The sequence below is a fragment of the Protopterus annectens genome, chromosome 6.part1, assembly GCF_019279795.1.
Source record: "Protopterus annectens isolate FY-2018-M chromosome 6.part1, PAN1.0, whole genome shotgun sequence".
NCBI classification, from domain to species: Eukaryota; Metazoa; Chordata; order Ceratodontiformes; family Protopteridae; genus Protopterus; species Protopterus annectens.
This window is the reverse complement of record NC_056738.1, coordinates 432,023,419-432,043,431: the sequence shown is the minus strand read 5'-3', so window position 1 is coordinate 432,043,431 and position 20,013 is coordinate 432,023,419. Positions and strand designations below refer to the sequence as shown.

At 42.5% G+C, this 20,013-nt stretch overlaps 1 protein-coding gene across 1 annotated transcript in view; it reads right to left on the bottom strand.

Moving 5' to 3' along the window:
- The window catches only part of LOC122805613 (aspartyl aminopeptidase), a 1,034,351-nt gene that overhangs the window by 302,218 nt on the left and 712,120 nt on the right, over positions 1 to 20,013 (bottom strand). The window contains exon 12 of the mRNA XM_044075861.1: positions 17,250 to 17,289. Coding sequence (XP_043931796.1) covers positions 17,250 to 17,289 — 40 coding nt within the window. The remainder of the gene's footprint in view (positions 1 to 17,249; positions 17,290 to 20,013) is intronic.

Genomic DNA, 20,013 nt, shown 5'->3' with positions numbered 1-20,013 from the left:
TCCCTCTGGGCCGGCGTCCACCTTGTCCTCCTCTGCCTCTGAAGGACAAGGGATCCAAAGCTGGACGGGACTGCTGAGACTTACGGAACCACATCTACTTTTGTCCCCTCTGATACCTAGAGAAGGATCCTTGGGGATTAGAGAAATGGACTCCGACGGCAGACAGTGTTTTCCCGTCCTTCTCGCTTTGGACCAGTGTCTCGCGGACAGTCTTGCCAAAGAGCGAGGAACCGTCAAAGGGCACATTCGCGAAGGACGCCTTGAAGGGTTCCGCAAAATTGCAAAGGCGGAGCCAGGCGGGACGCTGCAAGGCGACCCCTGCTCCACTAGCTTTAGCCGCTCCCTCCGTGGCATGGGAAAGTAGCCGCATAGACGTGTTAGAAATAGATTTCAGAGTGGCCAAGTGAGTCGAGAAAGTCCTCTTATCCTCGGCCGTCATGGACTCCGGGGGAGCCCCAGCGTATTCCTTTATTAAGTCTCGCTGGAGTCTGATGACGTGCGCCATGTAGTTCAGCGCCCTTATAGAGAAGGTGGCTGAAGTAAACAACCACTTTCCAATGCGGTCCAATGTCCGAGATTCCTTATCCGGAGGATGGACCGAAGAACTCTCCTGTGCTAGTTCCTTCTTCGTGGCAGCCATCACCAACATGGTATCTACTGGTGAAGCCTTAGACCAAGCCTGCCTAAGAATTTTATCTGGCCTTCATGGAATTGGCTCCACGGTGTCCGGCTCCTTCCATGCCCTGGTAGTAATTAAGTCTACCAGGGGGTCAGCTGGGGGGGTGGGACACCCAGGAGGTAGACGGGCCTGCATCAAACACCTCCAGAAACACAGACTGGTCTGAGGAAGGTTTTTGGTTAGACCACCCTCCTCTAATTAGCAACATTTCCATGATGTCTCCAAAGGAGACATCCTCAGGGGGTGATCTTGGGGAACCTTCCCCTTCATCCAAATCTATGGCTTCCGTGAGGGACTCAGGGGAGTCCAGGTGCCTCCTATTGCACTTCCTTTTGCGAGGAACCTCCTCGGTGGGGCTATCCGAGGAGGGCTTGCCCACGGGGTCCTGTTCCTCTAAGGGAACTAACTGGAGTGTTGGTGCAGGCTGTCCCAGTGGCCGGATGGGGGAGGATAGACCCAAATGTGATGGGGGGGGATCTGTCGCCCGGACCGGGGATCTGGAAGGTCTCGACAGAACCCTCTCCACTACCTCGAATGCTGAAGGAGAACCGCTTTCCCCAGGCTCCGAAAGCAGCCCCCTCGGCTCCGAGGTAGGGATTGGTGTCGGAGCCGAAGAGGTCGGACCCGAGAGGGAAGTGTGCTCCGACCTGAACGGAGCCGAAGACACACCTACCCCCACGGATCCGACGCTCGGCTCTCGGCCCCGAGAGCTAGGATCCGACAAGCTTGAGGGTAAAGTCGGCGTCGAAGTAACCGGTGCTGTCGGCGCCGACAACTCCGTGGTTCTGAAATGGCCTGGATCCGACGACTCCGAGACCTCAAACCGGGTCAGAGAAGGAGCTATTGGGGTAAAGAAGGGGGCTGCTCTCTTCCCTGGAGGGAGGGAGGCAAGAGCACCCCCATCTTCATTTGAGTCTGCAAAAATCAACGCATCATCCGATCCATGTCCGCGTCGGTCAGGCTCCTTGTCCATCTAGGTCGTCGAGGCGGGCCGGGAGGGCAGCCTCGAAGACCTCGAGGGAGACCGGTACTCCTCCTCCGGCTCCGGCGAGAAACAAGGCGAACAGAGCCGAGAGGGAGAGGATCCGGAGGCCCTCGTGGAGGGACTCGTAACTTTAGATGGCGGGGCTGAGGGGTGAGTCTCAGCCCGCCTGTTGTGACTCTTGTGCTTTTCTTTATGCCTCTTCTCCTTAGAGGAAGAAGAAGAGTCCCCCTGACCCTGAGAATCTGAGGGAGGTTGAGTCCCAGACAGGGTAGAGGGGTCCAAAGGCCCGGGGGCCGCAGTCACGGCCTGTGCTTTAGAGGGAGAGGAGGAAGAAGAATCCTGCGGTAATAATCCCACCAGGATTAACTTGTTCCTCCTATCCCTGGTGGTCCGAGGGTTAAAAGCTGCACAAATTTGTCAGCTGGTGGACAAATGGGCCACCCCCAGACAAAGAACGCACTGAGTGTGGCCATCAGCTGGGGAAAGCTTATGGCCACACTCAGTGCACTTAGAGAATATGGCTTTGGGCCCTTCAGCCATAATACAGAACACACTCACACACTAAAGGGAGGCAATACAAATTAAGGCAAAAAATTACCACAAAACTTTTAAACTAATAATACTACACGACGACTAGGGCGCTAATACACAAATACACACAACGAAAAATATCTGAATTTAACTTTTCCACGGTTTGGTAAACCAGAAAGTTCTCACCCACGCCTAGGAGCTCTTCACTTGAAGCTTCTCCCAGCCGCGGAAAACGAGATCTGGGGAAAGGGAGTATGTAGCAGGGGATTATGGGTAAGGGGAGGAGCTAGGAGCTTGGATCTTTTAGCTAGTAAAGCTGCCGGCTCGGATCCGAGATCAGATCCATTACCCACAGGTTGCAGAACAAATGAAGTAACTACTTCAGATCGTTTGTTATGTTACTATAGTTTGATTACTTTTATATGAACGTAAATTTGCCTATGTCACAAGTGATAATTCAATAAAGGTGTTTGGGAGAAAAAAACCCTGAAGTAACATAGATAAGCCCCAAGAAGAGAAGGGTCCTTTGTCTTGGGGCCTAAGTAAAAAGGTGCCTTTCAGAAAGGTCTTGCACAATGTAGAAGAAACCAAAGAAGTATGATTTGCGCCAGAATGAAAATAAGAAACAGCGGCCAGTTGGACTTTGATAGTAGAGAAACTAGCCCCCTCTTTGAAGAGGGATGCTAAAAAAATCTAGGACAGGGAAGATTGGCAGAAAAGGGATCAAAATCTTCCTGGATGGCTCAAACAGAAAATCTTTTCCATTTGCTTCTGTAAACCTTCCTAGTGGAAGCCTTTTGAATTGGACAAAAGGATATGTTGGACCATAAAGGAAAGTCTGGGCTGTCTAGCCATCACTGGAACTGAAGAAACCCAGCAGTCAACTTGAAGCCTGTTATGTTCAGATGACCTAACCCAGTCAGATGAGACAGGAGGTCTGGAGTGCGGTCCAGTTTCCAGGGTGGATACAGAAGATGAGGCCACAGAAAGGGAAACCTAACCAGATTTCACAAGGCGAAAAGGGTGCAATGAGGATTACTGTACTCTAAATGGTTGACTTTCTGCAGAAAATGGGGAGTAGAGGTAATGGGGTATAATCATAGAGGAGACCAGGTGGCCAAATGTGAACTAGACCATTTCTCAGTGATTCCCCCAGAGGAAAGATCAGGGCGAAGAACCTGCTGCACTTCTTGTTGAGGGGAAAGCAAAGAGATTGCAACATGGCTGGCTTCATCAATGAACAATCTTTCTGACACTTGACACTGACAGATCACTCATGAGGCATCGGAACAGACCTGCTTAGTTTGTCTGCAAGCACACTGAAATTCCCTGGTATACACGTTGTAATGAGAAAACAACCATAAGAGATTGCTCACTGCCACAAGCCACATGACAAAGAGGGGAAGACCTGGTCCCCTTCTGTTTGCTGATGTACCAGACCATAGACATTTTTGTTGGACTGGACTGCAATTGTCCCAGAGGGGAGAGCATCTTGAAAGGCCTGCAATGTTAGAAGGATGGCTCTCATCTCCAGGACACTGATATGTGAACTGGCCTGTTGAGGGACCACGTATCTTGGACTATCCTTTCCAGGAAATGCCTCCCCCCACCTCAAATGGGAGTCATCCTTGGTCACTGTGGCTACTGCAAGAGGTAAAACAAAAGGATGGCCCTGAGAAATGTCATTTGAATGGATTCACCAAAGTAGGTGTTCCTTGCAAACTTATGTAATACTAACTGGAGTGCATAAGGGCTGTTGAAGAACTGCCTACTGAACTGAAAGGGTCCAATACAGAATCCACATATGATATCCAGCCAATGGGACTAGAGTTACAGCTGCTACCATGGAATCTAAGGCTTACAAGACTAGTTGTGGTTGAAGACAGGAATGCAAGATCACTTCTTTTACCTGGGATCTGAGGAGTGTACTCTTGCTGGGGGAAGAGACACTACCAGACTGACCATATCTAGGTGAGCACTTATGAACTCCAGCTGTGTAGGAGTGAGATTTGACTTCCTGTATTTGACTGTGATGCCCAGATGGTGGCACAACTGGAGCAAGTAGTCCCTTGCCAGAAGTAGTACATGCCTGGTTGGAGCAGTCAGGAGCGAATTGTCTAGGCACAGAAACACCAGGAATCCGAAATATCTTAGGTGAGCTGCTACCAAATACCCTGGGAGTTGTGATGAGACAAAAGGGCAGTACTTTGGGGTCTATATTAAATCAGCGAAAACCCACTTCAACAAACAGAATTTAATCGGAAATGCCATTTACCGAATTCTACTCTTGTGGGGGGCTGCACCTCCCACACTCCCCGATAATTATATATACCAACTCAGAGATCTCATTACAGTAAGGAAAGGGCAAATTTTATTATTTTTACTGTACAACAAGATATCATTATGAACAGCTCGATGAATGGCATGTTCGATCTAAGTGCACCGAAAATGTTGTTCGCTGAACTGAATTTTCAATGGTCTAATATAGACCTGTGCTCTGAACTGATAATGACAAGTCTCCCATCCAGAAGTACAGATATCTTCTGGAGTGTCTGTTCATTTCGATGTGATAGTATACATCCTTACTGAGTTCATCCAGTCATCCTTTTGCAACAGGGGCAAAACGGAACTTTACATACTAATTTAATTTGCTCAGATTCAAATTGAGTCTCAAGCCCTGTCTTTTTTGAAACTAAAAAAGAATCTTGAAAAAAATCCAGATCCTATTTAGTCTGGGAGGGACATCTTGGATGACTCTTTTTCTATCAGCTTTTTTACTTCCAGAGCTGCTGCCTCCCTCTAATTAGGTGGAACATCCGGGATCTTCCTCATTTTTATGGGGTGAATTTGGAAATATGGTATGAAATAACCTCTGGATATGAACCTCTGCACTCAGGAATGTGTTGTGATGGATGCCCAGGGTTCTAGGTGCAGGGTCAAGCACCCCCCAAATGCTTCCAGAGAAAAGCAGCCAGGCAACTTTTCAGGAGCATGGATAGGGTTTGTCTGAGAAGGAATACCTGAAACCCTCGTTTTGCAGGCCACCTCTGCTGAGAGGACAGGATCTTCCATTAAGAGTTCCTCTCTCTCCTTCCCTCTCGAAGTACTATCTCCTCGTGAGTGTTGGAAAGGACCCTGGGACTTAAGAAACCATATTTTCCTACCTCTTCATTGATTTTGTGAAAACGGTATATGAGGAGTAGAGAAACTGAAATAGTAGACAAGGTCTTTCCTTCTTGCTCACTTCTGGAGAGTTTTTCCTTCACCTTTGGGCCAAACAGAAATTCCATCAAAGTATCACTGATTTACAAAGACCTGAACGGCTCCACAAAATTGCACAAGCACATCCAGGTATGTCTTCTGACATCTACTCTCACACCCACCACCTTTGAGGTACCCTTTGCAGTATGAGACATCAGCCTCGTGGATGCATTAGACATAGACTGAAGGGTGGCCAGCTGTGAAGAAACCTTATTCTGGTCCTTCACAGACCTGGACATGGAAAGAGATCTGGAAAGCTCCTTTGTCAGATCTCTTGCAACATGGTAAAGCTTGCCAAATAATTAACTTACTGCAGAGCAAAGGTCACTGAGGCGGAGATGCACTTTCCAAATCTGTCCAAAGCCTTAGACTCCTTGTTAGTGGGGTTGGACAGATGTGTTCTTCTCTGTGAGCTCTTTCTTGGCAACTGCTCCTACAATCATGGCATCTACTAGGAACCCCTTACTCCAGTGTGTTCTGTCCTTCAGAGGGGCTAAAAATCTGGTTGCTTGGGAACTGGCTCCACAGTATCCGTTTTTTTCCATGCACAGCAGAAGACAAAATCTTAGCTCACTGGCCAGATCACTGAAAATGTAGCAAGGCCAGACTCGAAAGCTTCCAGGTACATCGACTCATCCTGGGAAGGGGGGCTGGAAGACCATCCACATTTTTGCTTTAAAAGTTCCAGAATTTTTCCAAAGGACACATCCTCAGAGATCCGGGGGACCCTTCCCCTCACTGAAATCAGTGTCCTCAATGACAGATTCCTGAAGGGAATCCAAGTGTCTCCTTTTACATGTCCTGTTCTAACAGACCTCATCAGTAGGATGGTCTGGGGAGGTAATGGAAGTGGCAGGGGAGTCTCTAGAGACTGACTGAAGGCTCGTTAAGGCAGGCTGTCACAGTGGGATAGAAGTGAGAGGCTGAGAACTCAAACCCAACTGTGAAGAGAAACAGGATCCGAGGGGCAAGGATGTCTTTTCTCTAGCATTGACAAAGCCCTCTCCACTATCTCAAAGGCAGAGGATCTAGGAGAAACACAATTCAGTAACTCTGGCGCTAAAGACCCCTGTACTGATGAGCCCTGAACTCCCCCAGATCCCTCCCTCGAAAAGAGGGAGTCGAACCTGAGCTGCCCAACATCGAAGCACCTAAGGGCAAGGATGGCTATGATAACTTCAGAGACAAACCCAACCCTTTAGTGCCAGTATCAATTCTTCAGCTCCGAGTGTCCTCCTGCTATGAAAGCACTGGAGTTGGTTGACTCAAGAACATGGTCACAGTTGAACAACCTGTCATCAGATCTGTCGAGGACACCCTCAAGGACCTTGGAACAGAGGGCTCCGAAATCATGGGACAGTTAGCAGAAGGAGACATGATTAGCAGGTCAATGGAGGACAGGCTCACAGGTCTGATGGGAGATGGAGCAGGGATTACCCCGGGGCCCCATCTGGATCTGAGCTCTGAGGAACTTCATCATCTTCTTATCCATCTCTGCTTCTGACATGTTCCTGGAAGACCTAAGAGAGGAGCTGCTAGATGGCAGCCTGGAATGTCCCCTCAGAGTTTCCTGAAGAAAAGGTAAGTGGAGCCAAGGAGAGTTCGGCTCTGGTAAAAACCTTGGAGATCAGATCTGAGGCAACTCAAGCTTTGATGAAGTAGGATCTGAAGGTGCCGGGTCTGACTTTGAGATTTTTGCAGGAGGTTTGGAGGACAGAGCTAATGTGGTAGAATGGTCCAGAGACCTGCTCTTAGGGTTCTTATTCTTTGTGGCTGATTTAGGCTTCCTCTTTTCAGACATCTTGGTGGGGGGGCTGAAGCTCCAGTAGCTACAGAAGAAGATGAAGAAGAAAGAAGACCTTTCAGCATTAACTTATTCTTCTGGTCACTAAGAGCCCTGGAATATAAACCAGCATAAGTGAAGCAATCTGTTTCTAAATTAACAGCGCCCAAACAGTAGACATTCCTTTTGGGCATCAGAATCACGGATCTTATGTCAATGGGAAGTGCATTTTTTTTAAATTGTCAGTTTATCTGCCATGGTAAACAAAAAAAGAAGAGAAGAGAGGAAAATTAAGCTCAGATATAGCAAAAGATTTTTTAAAATACTACAGAACAAAAAAATGTACCAACAATGGTACCTAGAAATACTCTCTAAAGGGTAGGAAATAAAGATTACAGTGAAAAAAAGAAAATTTTTAATAATGGTATTTCTTTGAATGCCCAACAATAAAAAGATAGGAGAACAACAGCCTGATGAATAGAACTGGAAAACTAATAGAAGCGAGGGTGAGAATAATAGAAAAAAATGCATATACACCCACACACAGAGTATTTCTAGGTACAAGCTAAAATATTCTGATATACTGTATGTAACATGATAACAGGACAACAGTGTCAACACATCAGATTGAGCTTAAAAAGACAGCTCTGAGTAATGTCCAGGGATGGAACAAATGTATGTGTGCTGAGAGGTATCTATCAACCCAGAAGGGTTGCGCCTACAGTGTCTTCAAACTCTCAGTGATTGATGCCAATGATCCCAGCACCAAAGACACTAGAAGTTGAGATGGCCCCAAAGTCAAAGAGGCTACTATATACTCAATCTAATCAGGTCTGAACACCAAAGCTGATACTGGCACCAAGGACCGCTTTGGTGCTACAAACTACTGAAGTAGCCAATGGCAACAATGTCTCCAGGAGTTCTAGAGCAGAGGCCAGTAAAGTCCCATCTGTGTCAAATTTCAGATACTTAGTCAAGGGAGAATGGAGGAGAGAGAGAGAGAGGAGACATGAAGAGGAGGAGAGGAAAATGTGGGGGCCTTCTACTTGCATCCAGGAAACAGGGAAAAGAGAGAATGCTATAAATCACTGTGTCTTGACCAATGCCTCATCATCATGCCCTACTCTACATGCAACAACGGACCATAGGGAATCCTGGAGGAATACACAGAGGCAACGGACATATGGATTATAATTACTTTCACTGCTACTTCTCAGCCAAAAAACTACTGACTTTTTTTTTTTTACTTAAGGCACAAACACTATGGCTTCTAGCTAATAAATGCCTTAAGAAGATTAAGGAGCACTACCTTCACTTCCAAGATGTTTGCACACCGACCAACAGTAATTTTAGCTCTCCCACTATGGAAAGAGAAACTGAGAAATGAGAGCTAATAATTTTGCTAGTTACAGTAAAATTAATTTACTAGCTAGTAAGTACTTTGTCTGCATTCCAAAAAAAGTAAATTCAGAGAACGTGAAAGAAAATCAACTTGAAAAAGTGAAAAGAAAACATTGACTAGATAGAATTCTGCAGTTGTTCAGCAAAAAGCAGTTCAAGGTTTAGCTTTCGTACAAGTGATGGTTACCAGTAATTCAGAGGAAAAAATAAATCAAATTTAATCAGAGGGGGACTAAAATAAATGAAACATTGAAGGTGTGTCAACTTAAATAATAAAAGGCTGAAAAATAGTAGTAGTATTAACTAGCTATTCAGATGAAGTGATACAATTGCAAAAATCAAAAGACTGAAATATAGAAAAGGTTGGCCAAGTATGACACTTCTGAAGAAGAAGAGCTATTTCACCAAATGGTACAGTTAGAAGACAGAACACACACAGAAGAAAACCTGAGATTTTCTGCTACACCACAGAAACTAGAAGAAACAAACTGTATTAATTTTATAAAAGCACATATAAGCAACTGAACTGGTATTCCACAGTAGGATTTGTTAATTGAAAGGGCACACAATAGTTTATGCTCTAAACCTGGTCACCATAAAGCAACCAAGAATTGCATTAGCAAAGATGCAATCATACCAGCAGAAAAGAGTCGATCCTGACAAAACTGTGGAAGAAGGAAAAGTTTTAAAAAATGGAGACAGCAAAGTATTCATAAATAAAGAATACTTACTACACACCAAGCAGAAGACAAGCAAATTTATCCCAGTAGTCAGGGAATGTCGACAGGCAGGTTTGAAATTCAATATGCTGTATCCTGATATCTTCAGAATACTTCTTCCTGGAGGATCAAAGACATTTTTTGATGCAGAACAGGCTAAGGAAGAAATACAAAAGTCTATCCCACAGAAGGGGACTCTCCCTCTCATTCTTCCGACAACAAAGCCCATGGAGAAACCATCATAAGTTCATAGGTGTTTATTAGGCTAATGACCACAAGGGTATTTTTAAGCCTAGCCATGTACCCCAAATCTCTGACAACTTTTGATACCCTTGATAAGTGTAAGCATGGGCCTGGCAGATGAACCATTTACAAGTTACCTGTGTCCATTAGAGACATAGGTGCCAAACCAAGGATGAATTTCCAGTTTCCCATCCAATTGTCCAAGCTGCACTTGAATTAGGTTAGGGAGGAGCTCTGCTTCACATGGATGGCAAGCCTGTTCCATAGATGGTGTAGTCTCTGGGATACATACCGATCTCTCCAGCAGGTCATATTTATATCACAGGCAATATTTAAGTCTTTAGAATGGGTAATTCTGGTGCTGTTTGTTTTGCAGACATGCAGGAGGTCCATCAGAATGGGGTCTAACAATGCCCTGTATGCCAGGCATAGATCTCCCCTCAAAAGCCTATAGGAGACAAAATACAGGAACAAGGCCTTGTGACGGTCTGCAAAGGACATTTTACCTATGTACTGTATTCTTTTAGTGAGGAACCTCTGTGGACGTTCCAATTGTTGGATATAACTACTTAGGTACATACCAAAGGGGGACACTGTAATCAATGCTAGGTTTCACGAATGCCAAATACAGTGGAACAATGACTTCCTTGGACTTGGATGTTCTAATGGAAAATGCTTGAGAAACATAAAAACATAAGAGATGACTAAAAGAATCAGGAGTACCTTGGACTTGAACATGAGTCTGGAGTTAAAAGATGGAGAGGAACAAGACAACAATCAGAAACACTGAAATTATTGAATAAATATGAGATTATAAAGCATCTATTAGAATTGTGAAATGTGTTTTTGCAAGAAAAGTGGCTGAGAAAAACTAGACTTTTGTTGACTTTGTTAAACTTGAGTGTGGACTGTAAAGCATATACCCCACTTTATCAGATTAAAACTTAACTGTAAGTAAAACAATATTTTTATTAGTAGTATTTGTATAAAACATTGCACAATATAAACTGCATGCTGTATAGTAAAACAGTTTATTGTGTAGTATGCAGTCAAGTCAACTGCATTTTTAATGAAGGGGTAGATGAAGTCTTTGTAGTTGTTGCTGTATATGATAAATATATTAAAGTAAACAAGTACATTTTTAGTAGTGTGAAATATAGGCTTTGCAATGTAATAAGAGAGGAAAGGTTGGACAAAAGCAAGTTTAAGTTAATATGCTGTGATCTTGGGCTGCTGGGGTGGGAAGTGGGGTATAATGTGCACTGATTATATGCAGAGGTAGAAGTTTTCTCTTATTTTTGCAAGGGTGAATGTCTGGATTAATGTCATTGGCTTAATCTAAAAACAAAGGTTTTGTAAGCAAGTAGGCTTGAAAAATAAGACAAAATGATGAAACCCATGAGAAGTGCTAAGTTTCTTGCATATGCAATACTTTTAGCTTGTGTTTCTCCATTAGCAAATGGAGTAAAGAAGTCTTGAAATGAAAGTAGTTATACATTCTATTCTGTGTTGTGTGAACTTGACAAAGATTCCTTCATGGGTTTGTGGAGTTGTTAGTTGCCATTTTTTTTTTCTTTACTGACAATATTTCCATAAAGACAAGCTGTTTGCAAGTGTAAGTAATTAATCTTGACAGTTCTGGAGCATCCTTTGCCAAGGGAAATGCAAAACGTAAAGCAGCAAGTGTTCAAAATTATTGGAAGTGATAAAGAGACAGCAGCTTCCCTAGCAGCACCAATCCTTTAATGCAATTAGTAGACCAGTGCACAATTTAGTCTTATTTAAAGACAGCCATTGCACTTTTGTCTTAGTGCTAAAAGGATGCTTTCTGAAAACATACAAGTTGTTTTTCACATCAGGAAGGGGAACAGGTATAAGGAAAGAACAGAGACCAATCAGTGTAAGTGGCAACACAGACTGTACCACAATTAACTTTAATTTTAGGTAAGGTAATGCTTGTCAGAGAAGCTGTCAATTTGGGGCAACTGTTTCTATTTGGAGGGCTAAACTTCATTTTTTGAAGATGTACATAGTTTTATCTGTTCTAAGTTAACAGATTGTGGGGGTGTTCTGAAAATGTCTTTAATTATTTGTTGAAGATATTCAGTAAAACAAATCATCACCATCAACTCCTTTTTTCCCATTGTCTACATGTGGTTAGGATGTCATGTCACTTGTCACCATCTCTCCCTAAACAATGCCACTCTCCTACATTCTTTGACACTCATGTCTGACTGCTGCAGGTCTTCTTTCACACAATCCATCCACTTCTTTGCTAGATGCCCTCATTTTCTCTTGCTTTCTTCCTATCCCAAATCCTCTTCACTAGATTGTCTTCTGCTTTCCTGCACATGTGCCCAAACCACCATAAGCTGTTCTCTTTGACCTTTTCTGTGATTGGAGCTACTTTGGCTTCTCTTTTTATGTCCTCATTTCTTTGTCTGTCCCACAGTGTGCATCCTACCACCCATCACAGACACTTCATCTCCATCATCAACTGATCTGTCTTTACTGCCTAGGTTTCTATGCCATACAGTAGTGCTGGTCGCATCACTGTATTGTGCACATAACATTTCAGCTTCTTTGGCATTTTTCTGTAACACACTACCCCTGACACTATGTGCCAACTGGCTGTAGTCCCTCTGATTCTACCTTTCACCTCCTCAGACATTTTCTCCTCAACCACCCCTCCTTGATACTTGAAGCTGTTAACCTGTTCCACTGTTTTCCCTTCTATCTCAATTCTCAGTTACTTCTGATTTCCTTATTTGCTGCCATTACCACTGTTTTATCTGTACTTCATTTCATCCCAAGTGCCTTCAGTTTTACATTCCATTCATCTATCCTTTGCTGAAGTTGCTCCTCAGAGTCTGCCTATAATCCCACATTGTCGCTATACAGCAACTTTGTTGAACTGTCCCTACCAGCCTGATTGCTAATGTGTTCCATCACAGTATAAACAGCAGTGGGCTTAGAGCTGAACCCTGATACACACCCACTCCTGCTAGAAACCTCTCTGTAAGACCGAACAATGTTCGTACTTGAGTCACTGGGTCCTTTTATACATCCTGCACTAATTCTACCAATGTTTCAAGGACTTCAAACCACAACAGGACTGCCCAAATCAGCTTTTTTGGGACCCTGTCATATGCTTTCTCCAAGTCTAGGAATGCCCAGTTGGACTCTCTCCATTTCTAGCTTCTTCTCAAGTTACATGTCTCACTGCGAATATTGGGTCTTTTGTACTGCATCCTGATCTGAATCCGAACTGCTCATTTCCCATCTTACTTTCTACTATTCATTTATCAATCACCTTCTGTAGAACTTTCATGCATTGTGACAGAAGTTTGACACATCTATACTGCCCACAGTTGTGACTATCCCCTTTCTTCTTGAACACTGGCACTAGTATGCTTATTATCCAATTATCTGGGATATGTCTTTCTCTCCATACTGATATGACTACCCTCAGGAACCATTTTCCCCCCAGCTCAACTGGCAATGTCGGCTGCCAAAAAGCAATTACTAGAAAATGGAAATCAAATTCTAAACCAAGTGTTTTAAATGATAATTTAATAAAGGTGTTAAAAAAGAAGCACTAACTTCAACTTCACTAGCACTTTTTCAAAAGCTGCTTCTGAAGAAGTGGCTCTTACAACATTGGAATGGTCACCTTTTCTCTTTCTTTTCTCTTTCTTGACCTTAGGAATACTAACAGATTGACAAGGCAACAACCTTTTAAGAATTAGCTTATTTTTTTTTCCTGTAAAGTCCTGGAACAAATCTTTCACAGATATTGTAAATACTTTCTAACTGACTGACCCCCCCCCCTGCAGACTCACTGTGCCCAAAGTATGGGTTTTCCAACGAGAAATTTTATGATCACATTCGGTATTTTCTGAATCATTAAGCCTTTTACCTATCTAGACTGATAGTAACAACAAAAAACTCTAAACATCAAGGGAAAAAAACACAAAATCAAGGCATAAAAAAGTAGAGAACCAAAACGAAAGGCACTGAAAGACCACCGGTAGCTCCAATGATCCACTTTATTTAACATCACAGAAGGTAAATGCACGTCCAAAGAAAAGCAGGTGGACTTTCAGTGCCTTTCCTTTTGGTTCTGGGCTTTGAATTTTGGCACTTGCTTCCTTTATACCTTGGTTGGTTGCATAAAAAAGTATGTCACTACTTAGCAAATCATTTAACTAATGCAGAAAACCACAAAGACCAAATGGTGAAATCACAGGTGTGAGGAGGAATGGGTGAAAAAAACAGCTTAAGCTCTACCAATTGCTGATCAAAAAATAATAAATTGAATGAACTGACCTTATTTAAGTAAGGAAGTCAATGTTACTTGGAAAAATCTGCAGAAAATAATAGCAAACTTTCTGAGCCTGAGAGTGCCTCTCAACATTCGCAGGAATGCAGCAAACAACGACTGGAGAAAAGAAGAGCTGTGGAGCACTATATGGGGTTGCAGGAAGAGCTTTTTTCCAGACTGGGATAGTCTGCAGGTACGCCCATGACAAACAGGGTTTTATCATCTTGCTCACAAATGCAGAAAGTGCCCTTTATCTTGGAGCCAAGCAACAAACTGCTGTCAAAGGGTCCACTGACAAATGAGGACTAGAAGGGCTCTGCAAAATCACACAGGCGCATCCAGGAATGCCTCCTAATAGAAATGCCTGAACCCGCCATCCTTGAGGTAACTTCAGCTGCGTGTGAAATGAGCCTCATGGACGAATTAGTGATCGACAGGCAACAGAAGTGTGAGCCTCAGATGTATTGGCCCCAGTGAGAGATTTGGAGAGTTCTTTAATCAAATCCCTCTGCAATCTTGTGAAGTGTGCCAAATAATTCAGCGACCTGAGTGCAAAGGTCACTGAAGCATATACATGCTTCACAAATCTGTCCAATGCCTTTGACTCCATGTTAGGGGGGATGGACAGAAGAACTGTGTTCCGCAAGTTTTCTTCATGGCTGTTGCCACAACCATGGCATCTACTGGTACTCCCTTGCTCCAAAACTCTCTTCCTTTTGGTGGTGCCAAAATCCTGTCTGGTCTTTTGGGGATTGGCTCAACAGTGTCTGGTTCTTTCCCCACCTGTCTATAGATCAAATCAATGAGCTTTGTTGGCAGGTGGAGTCACCCAGGAGGTAGATGGGCCAGACCCAAAAGGCTTCCAGGAATACGGCTTCCTCTTGGGAAGGGTTATTGGTTGACTAACCACCCCGTTGCTTGAGGATTTTCAGCATGACTCCAAAAGAGACATCAAGTGGTGATCTTGGGGACCCCTCCCACACATCAAAATCAGTGTCTTCAGTGATGGACTCTTGAGGTGAGTCTCTTCCTAGGGACTTTTCTGGTGGGATGTTCCAAAAAAGTATGTGAAGAAATGAGAATACCCTAATGGGTAGCCTGAAGACTTTGGGTTGGCTGTCTCTGCAGAGTAGAGTGATGAGGATCAAGGTACAGAGACATATGGGATCCAGACGGAAGACTGAGGAGGGAGGAACTGCTCATCCTGCAGAAGCAGGAAAAATGCTCTCCACTACCTTGAAGGTACAGCGCCCCAAGGAGGAGGAGGCCAACAGAGCCAAGAAATTATATTCCGGACCATCAGCTCCCCCTAACCTGAGGGTAGTCTGCCAAAGGCAGAGGTCAAAGCCAAGCTGTCTAATGCAAAGGCTCCGAGGGGCAGAGACAGCTCTGACAACTCTTTGACCCAACAGGGGCACTTTGGCTCTGAGTAGTTTGGCTCCAAGAATGTAATGGAGCTGAATATATGATGATCTTCAGATCAGACACAGAAGGTCCTGGAAATCTCAGAACCATGGGCTCCAAAACCATGGTTCGGACTGAGATGAGACAGGTGGTGTAGTACTTGTAAGGACTTCCAAACCCAAAAGGGTAGGAGCCAAACTTCATCATTCTATCCATGTCAGCTTCTGGAAGAATGAGAGGATGAGGCTACTGAAGGGGGAACTGGAATGCCTGCATCTCTCTCAAAAAAGGTGAGGGAACTCTAGATGATGCTGGTTCCAAGGAGGATGCACACCTCACTTGAGGTAAGGGCTTTGGATCTCACACCACTGTATCCGAGTAAGTAGATAGAACATTTGATACCGGCTGATCGATCTGGGCTTCGGATCCTATGTCTTTGACTTCTTATGAGCCAGCTTCAACATCGGATCCGAGGAAGGGGTAGAAGACTCAGACTGATCAGATGGCCTCTTTCTGTGCTCCGTTTTGTCAGATCTTGAGGGTTGAGCCCCAGAAAGTGTCTCTGAAAAAGTCAAAGGAAGAAGACCCTTCAGTATTCATTTGATTTTATGATCAACGATCGCCCTAGGATTGAAAGATTTGCATATTTCACAATCTAATTTCAGGTTATCAGGGCCCAAACAATTGTGTGCATCATAGTTTGTGCCCACATTGTTTATACTTTTAAAGCCAGAAGGCTTATCTGCCATTTTAGCACTTAAACTAAAAGAAAGAAGAGAATTTTTTTAAACAGGAATGAAGGTAATACCAAAAAGTGGTATTAGAAAGGGAAGGGGAGAGAAAAAGAAAAATCCCAACAGTGGTAAATAAGAAATACACTAAATAGTATAGGTAGGGTGGATATGATATATAATAATTGGAAGAAAAAATGTTAATAAGTCAAATAAAAGCATGACTTATCTGAAAAAACTTCAGCAACACTTGAGAGCTCACAGCGACCACATCCACATGCAAAAACAGCAAACGAGATCTGAGGTACGTTAGGAGACAGAGCTTTTTGGGTAATGGAGGAGCTCGAGAGCTCTAGTGGCCACAAACTGTAAAAAAAAAAATGGCACAGTCTTACTAGAGGGTCAGATCCAAACCCAATTGTTGAGGAAGGAATGAAAACTGACATCAGATCTAACATTTTTTTGCATACTCTTGCATGGAAGTGCAAGCTGGGAACAAGCTTGACCACTCTCAAGTCAAGGAGAAGCTGGCAACACACAAGGTCTACTGATGCAAGCATGGGAACTGGTTTACTTCCAAGATAATATGACTTATGTTAGCTCTTCTTATCATTTAACTTTTCATGGTGCCCTGGCACAGACTTTGGATTCCTGCAAATCCCACCATTAGGCACTATCAATCACTGTTATTATGCAAGACATAATGCAGGGCTGGAGTTTCTCACTCCTGAATCTTCAGCCAGCAAAGATGAAGCAGTGGCAGTTATGGACAGCTTAACATTGCACTCTTCCTAGAGACAAAAGAGGAAATGCTTGTGTGGTTCCCGACTTGTGATATGGTAGCAACATCAACACTTCAATGGCTTGTATTTCTTGAGCATCAAACACAGGAACTTGTCCATTATGAATATCATATATGAGATCTTAACCATATAAGCAGATGGCTGCTAGGCACACTCTCCAAATCTTGTGCCTGCGATGTAACAAGAAAGCATCAATGTTCTCATGTATGGGGAGAGGGGCTGTGCAGAAAAGAAAGTAACCAAGCTGAGGAATGTAACAGTGAAAATCAGTCTGGCTGCTAAGAATTCCCAGTATCAATCCATATAGCTTTTTATGACATGGTATCACATTTCACAAAGACAGTTATATAACATAACATTGGCATAAATAATGCACTGGACTTGCCTTATGAAAAGATGGCCTATGGTTTTCTTCATGTTTATCTCTGAAAATAAGAAAATATTTTAATGAAATTTCCAGTAACAAATAAAAACTAAAATACAGTTTTTGAAATTTCTGTTTCTTCTGGCTAATGATTTTTATTAGCAAACAACAAAGGCTTCCACTTCAGGTTTTAACTAACTCCTCACACTTAAACATGACCCTTTTATTGAATTTAAAGTAAATTTGCTGAAAACACCATACAGCAAGTTTCCTCCAGGGGAAAATGACATTTTCTTAATCGCCTTTATTAAATTATCACTTAAGACCTAGGCAAACATACATTAACAGAAAAGAAAACAAACCATATTAACAATTTTCCATTTACACACATTATACATCACATCATTTCTTTCTTTGCAACTATCAGTCCAACATTACATAAAATGCCGAATTCCTGCCTTCCCTTAAACCTCACTCCTTGTGCTGAAAGTTATTCTGCATGTATTGTTCCCACAATTTTCATTTTTGTCTATGCAATTTGCTCCTTCCCTTTTCAAAAGACCTTCCAGTTCTTTTATCTCTTTTACAATATTCAATACTTCCAATGCAGTTGGTTTAGACTTTGATTTCCATTTTCCAGAAACTGCTTTTTAAGAAGCCAATGGAATCAAATTTAATAAAGCCTTACTATGCCTAGGCAATACAGATCTTGTGCCCCAGCTAAAAAGAATCATTTCACTAGTTACAGCCATTTGCTCACAGTGTATTTCTGAAAGAGTACTCGGTAGGGAATTTTTAAAATCTGCCACTCATTACACTCCCACAACATATGTTCCCAGTTACCTCTTTCTTTCTCATCGCAACTCCAATGTTTGCTATCTACCTGAGGAAAAATCTTTGAAGTCTGCTTGGGGTTTAAAAATACCTATGCAAACACTTCCAAGCAAAGATCCTAAACATTCTGGACTTTGTTGCATACTTGGGATCCATACAGATGTTTTCCCATCACTCTTTTGTATATTGCTTTTCTAGCCCCACCCCCCCTAAACTTTTCTTATGTCCTCTGACTGATTCTAATAGTTATTAAGCAATATTCTATATGGGTTACTAATTTTATAACAGCAGCTACTGTAGAGTTTACTAAAACCTCCATCAGAGCAGATCTTTCACTTAAGATTCTCCTATCCATTTCTCTTTGTCCATACTCTTATACCAATCCCTGATAGGGAAGGCAGTCTCTGGCCAGCAGGCCAAATGTCTTCTTGGCAACATCCTTCTCTATTACCTTTCCCTCTCTAGTCATTTACTCGCAATAACTTGGCTCCTTTGCCAGTCTTCTCCAGTAAATTCCAGCTCCATCTTGCATATTTTCTGTACACTTACGTGCAGTTATCCCTATTGGCAAAATCTCCTTTCTTCATTCTCGTGTTGGCTTATTTCTCAAAATACTTTGCTACTTTATGAAGATAATATTCTGCATGACTGTTATTCTTCTTAAGGATCTGCATCCAAAATCCCATTCTTTATTTCTTGAACTCACCCACCCCTGCATCATCATCATCCATTTCTATTTTAAATTTATAACCTTCAATTTGTGTTATGTATATGAGCCTTACTGTGTAGGTCTAAAATATCCATTCAAATAAGGAAGATGACATTTTAAATTAAAACCTCATTAATACTATCTACTTAACTATAGCCCCTTTAAAACTGACATCAAACTGGCTCCTATCTGACAACATTCCTTACAGGTCTTCCTTTATTTTTGTTCCCTTACTTAAACCAAAACATCCAAGAATGGCTACTTGCTTGAACAGCAGAGACTGTAAAGAATCTCTTATATTAAGTTACAGCATGGAACAAAAAAGTTTTACATTATAACCTGATCTTATGTGTAATACTACTGCATATACATCAATCTTGGTAGTCAGTATTATTTTGTAATGTGCTATACTGCGCATAACCTGATGAGAGCTGGTAAAATTCGTTTTTTTTTTACACCCAGACCAACTTTTTTCTTATAGCACAGTTGGCTTTCCAGCTATTATGCAAAACAACTTGCTAGCAGTGGTTATAGTGGCATGATTTTATTTTACAGGAAGGTCATATTTTCACCCATAATGCAGTTTGTGAACTAATGTTTGGTACCACCAGTAACTTATACGAGCAGTACTCAATGTTCATATTCTCAAATTGTGGAGACCCCTCAACATTTTATCAGTTGCAAGCTACAAAAGTTTTTTTTCAACATTTTTAAATGTTCTGAATGAAAAGCTGTTAAATAAACTGCATTTGTTAAATCACTTAAATACTTCAGTTTAGGGCCGCTGTTAAAAACTCACACACAACACTTTAAGTAGCCATTTTTGTTTAAGTCACAGAAACATATCAACATATCAGCAACTGCACTGAAAGTTGCAACCTAGCTTATTTTGTTAAGGATGTAAATGTTAAAATGTAGCAGCTCCCATATGGTGAATTCTACACAGATCCTGTGAAGTAGATAATGTGGGATAATACTGCAAGGAAATAACAAGATATTTTAAGCTGCCAAAGTGTTAGCATAGGGACTGTAAACTAAACTGATATACACCCAAATCACCAGTCCAAGTGCAAAACTCAAGAAACACAGCAAATTAACACCACAAGACAGAAACCACATAAATGTCAGGGGGTATAAATCACCATTTTACTTTTATTCATCTTCTGGTACCTCTGCCTCACGTCTTCAAGGAATAATTCACAATAAAAAAGCCTCCTTGAAAGAAATAGTATTCTGTCTCCA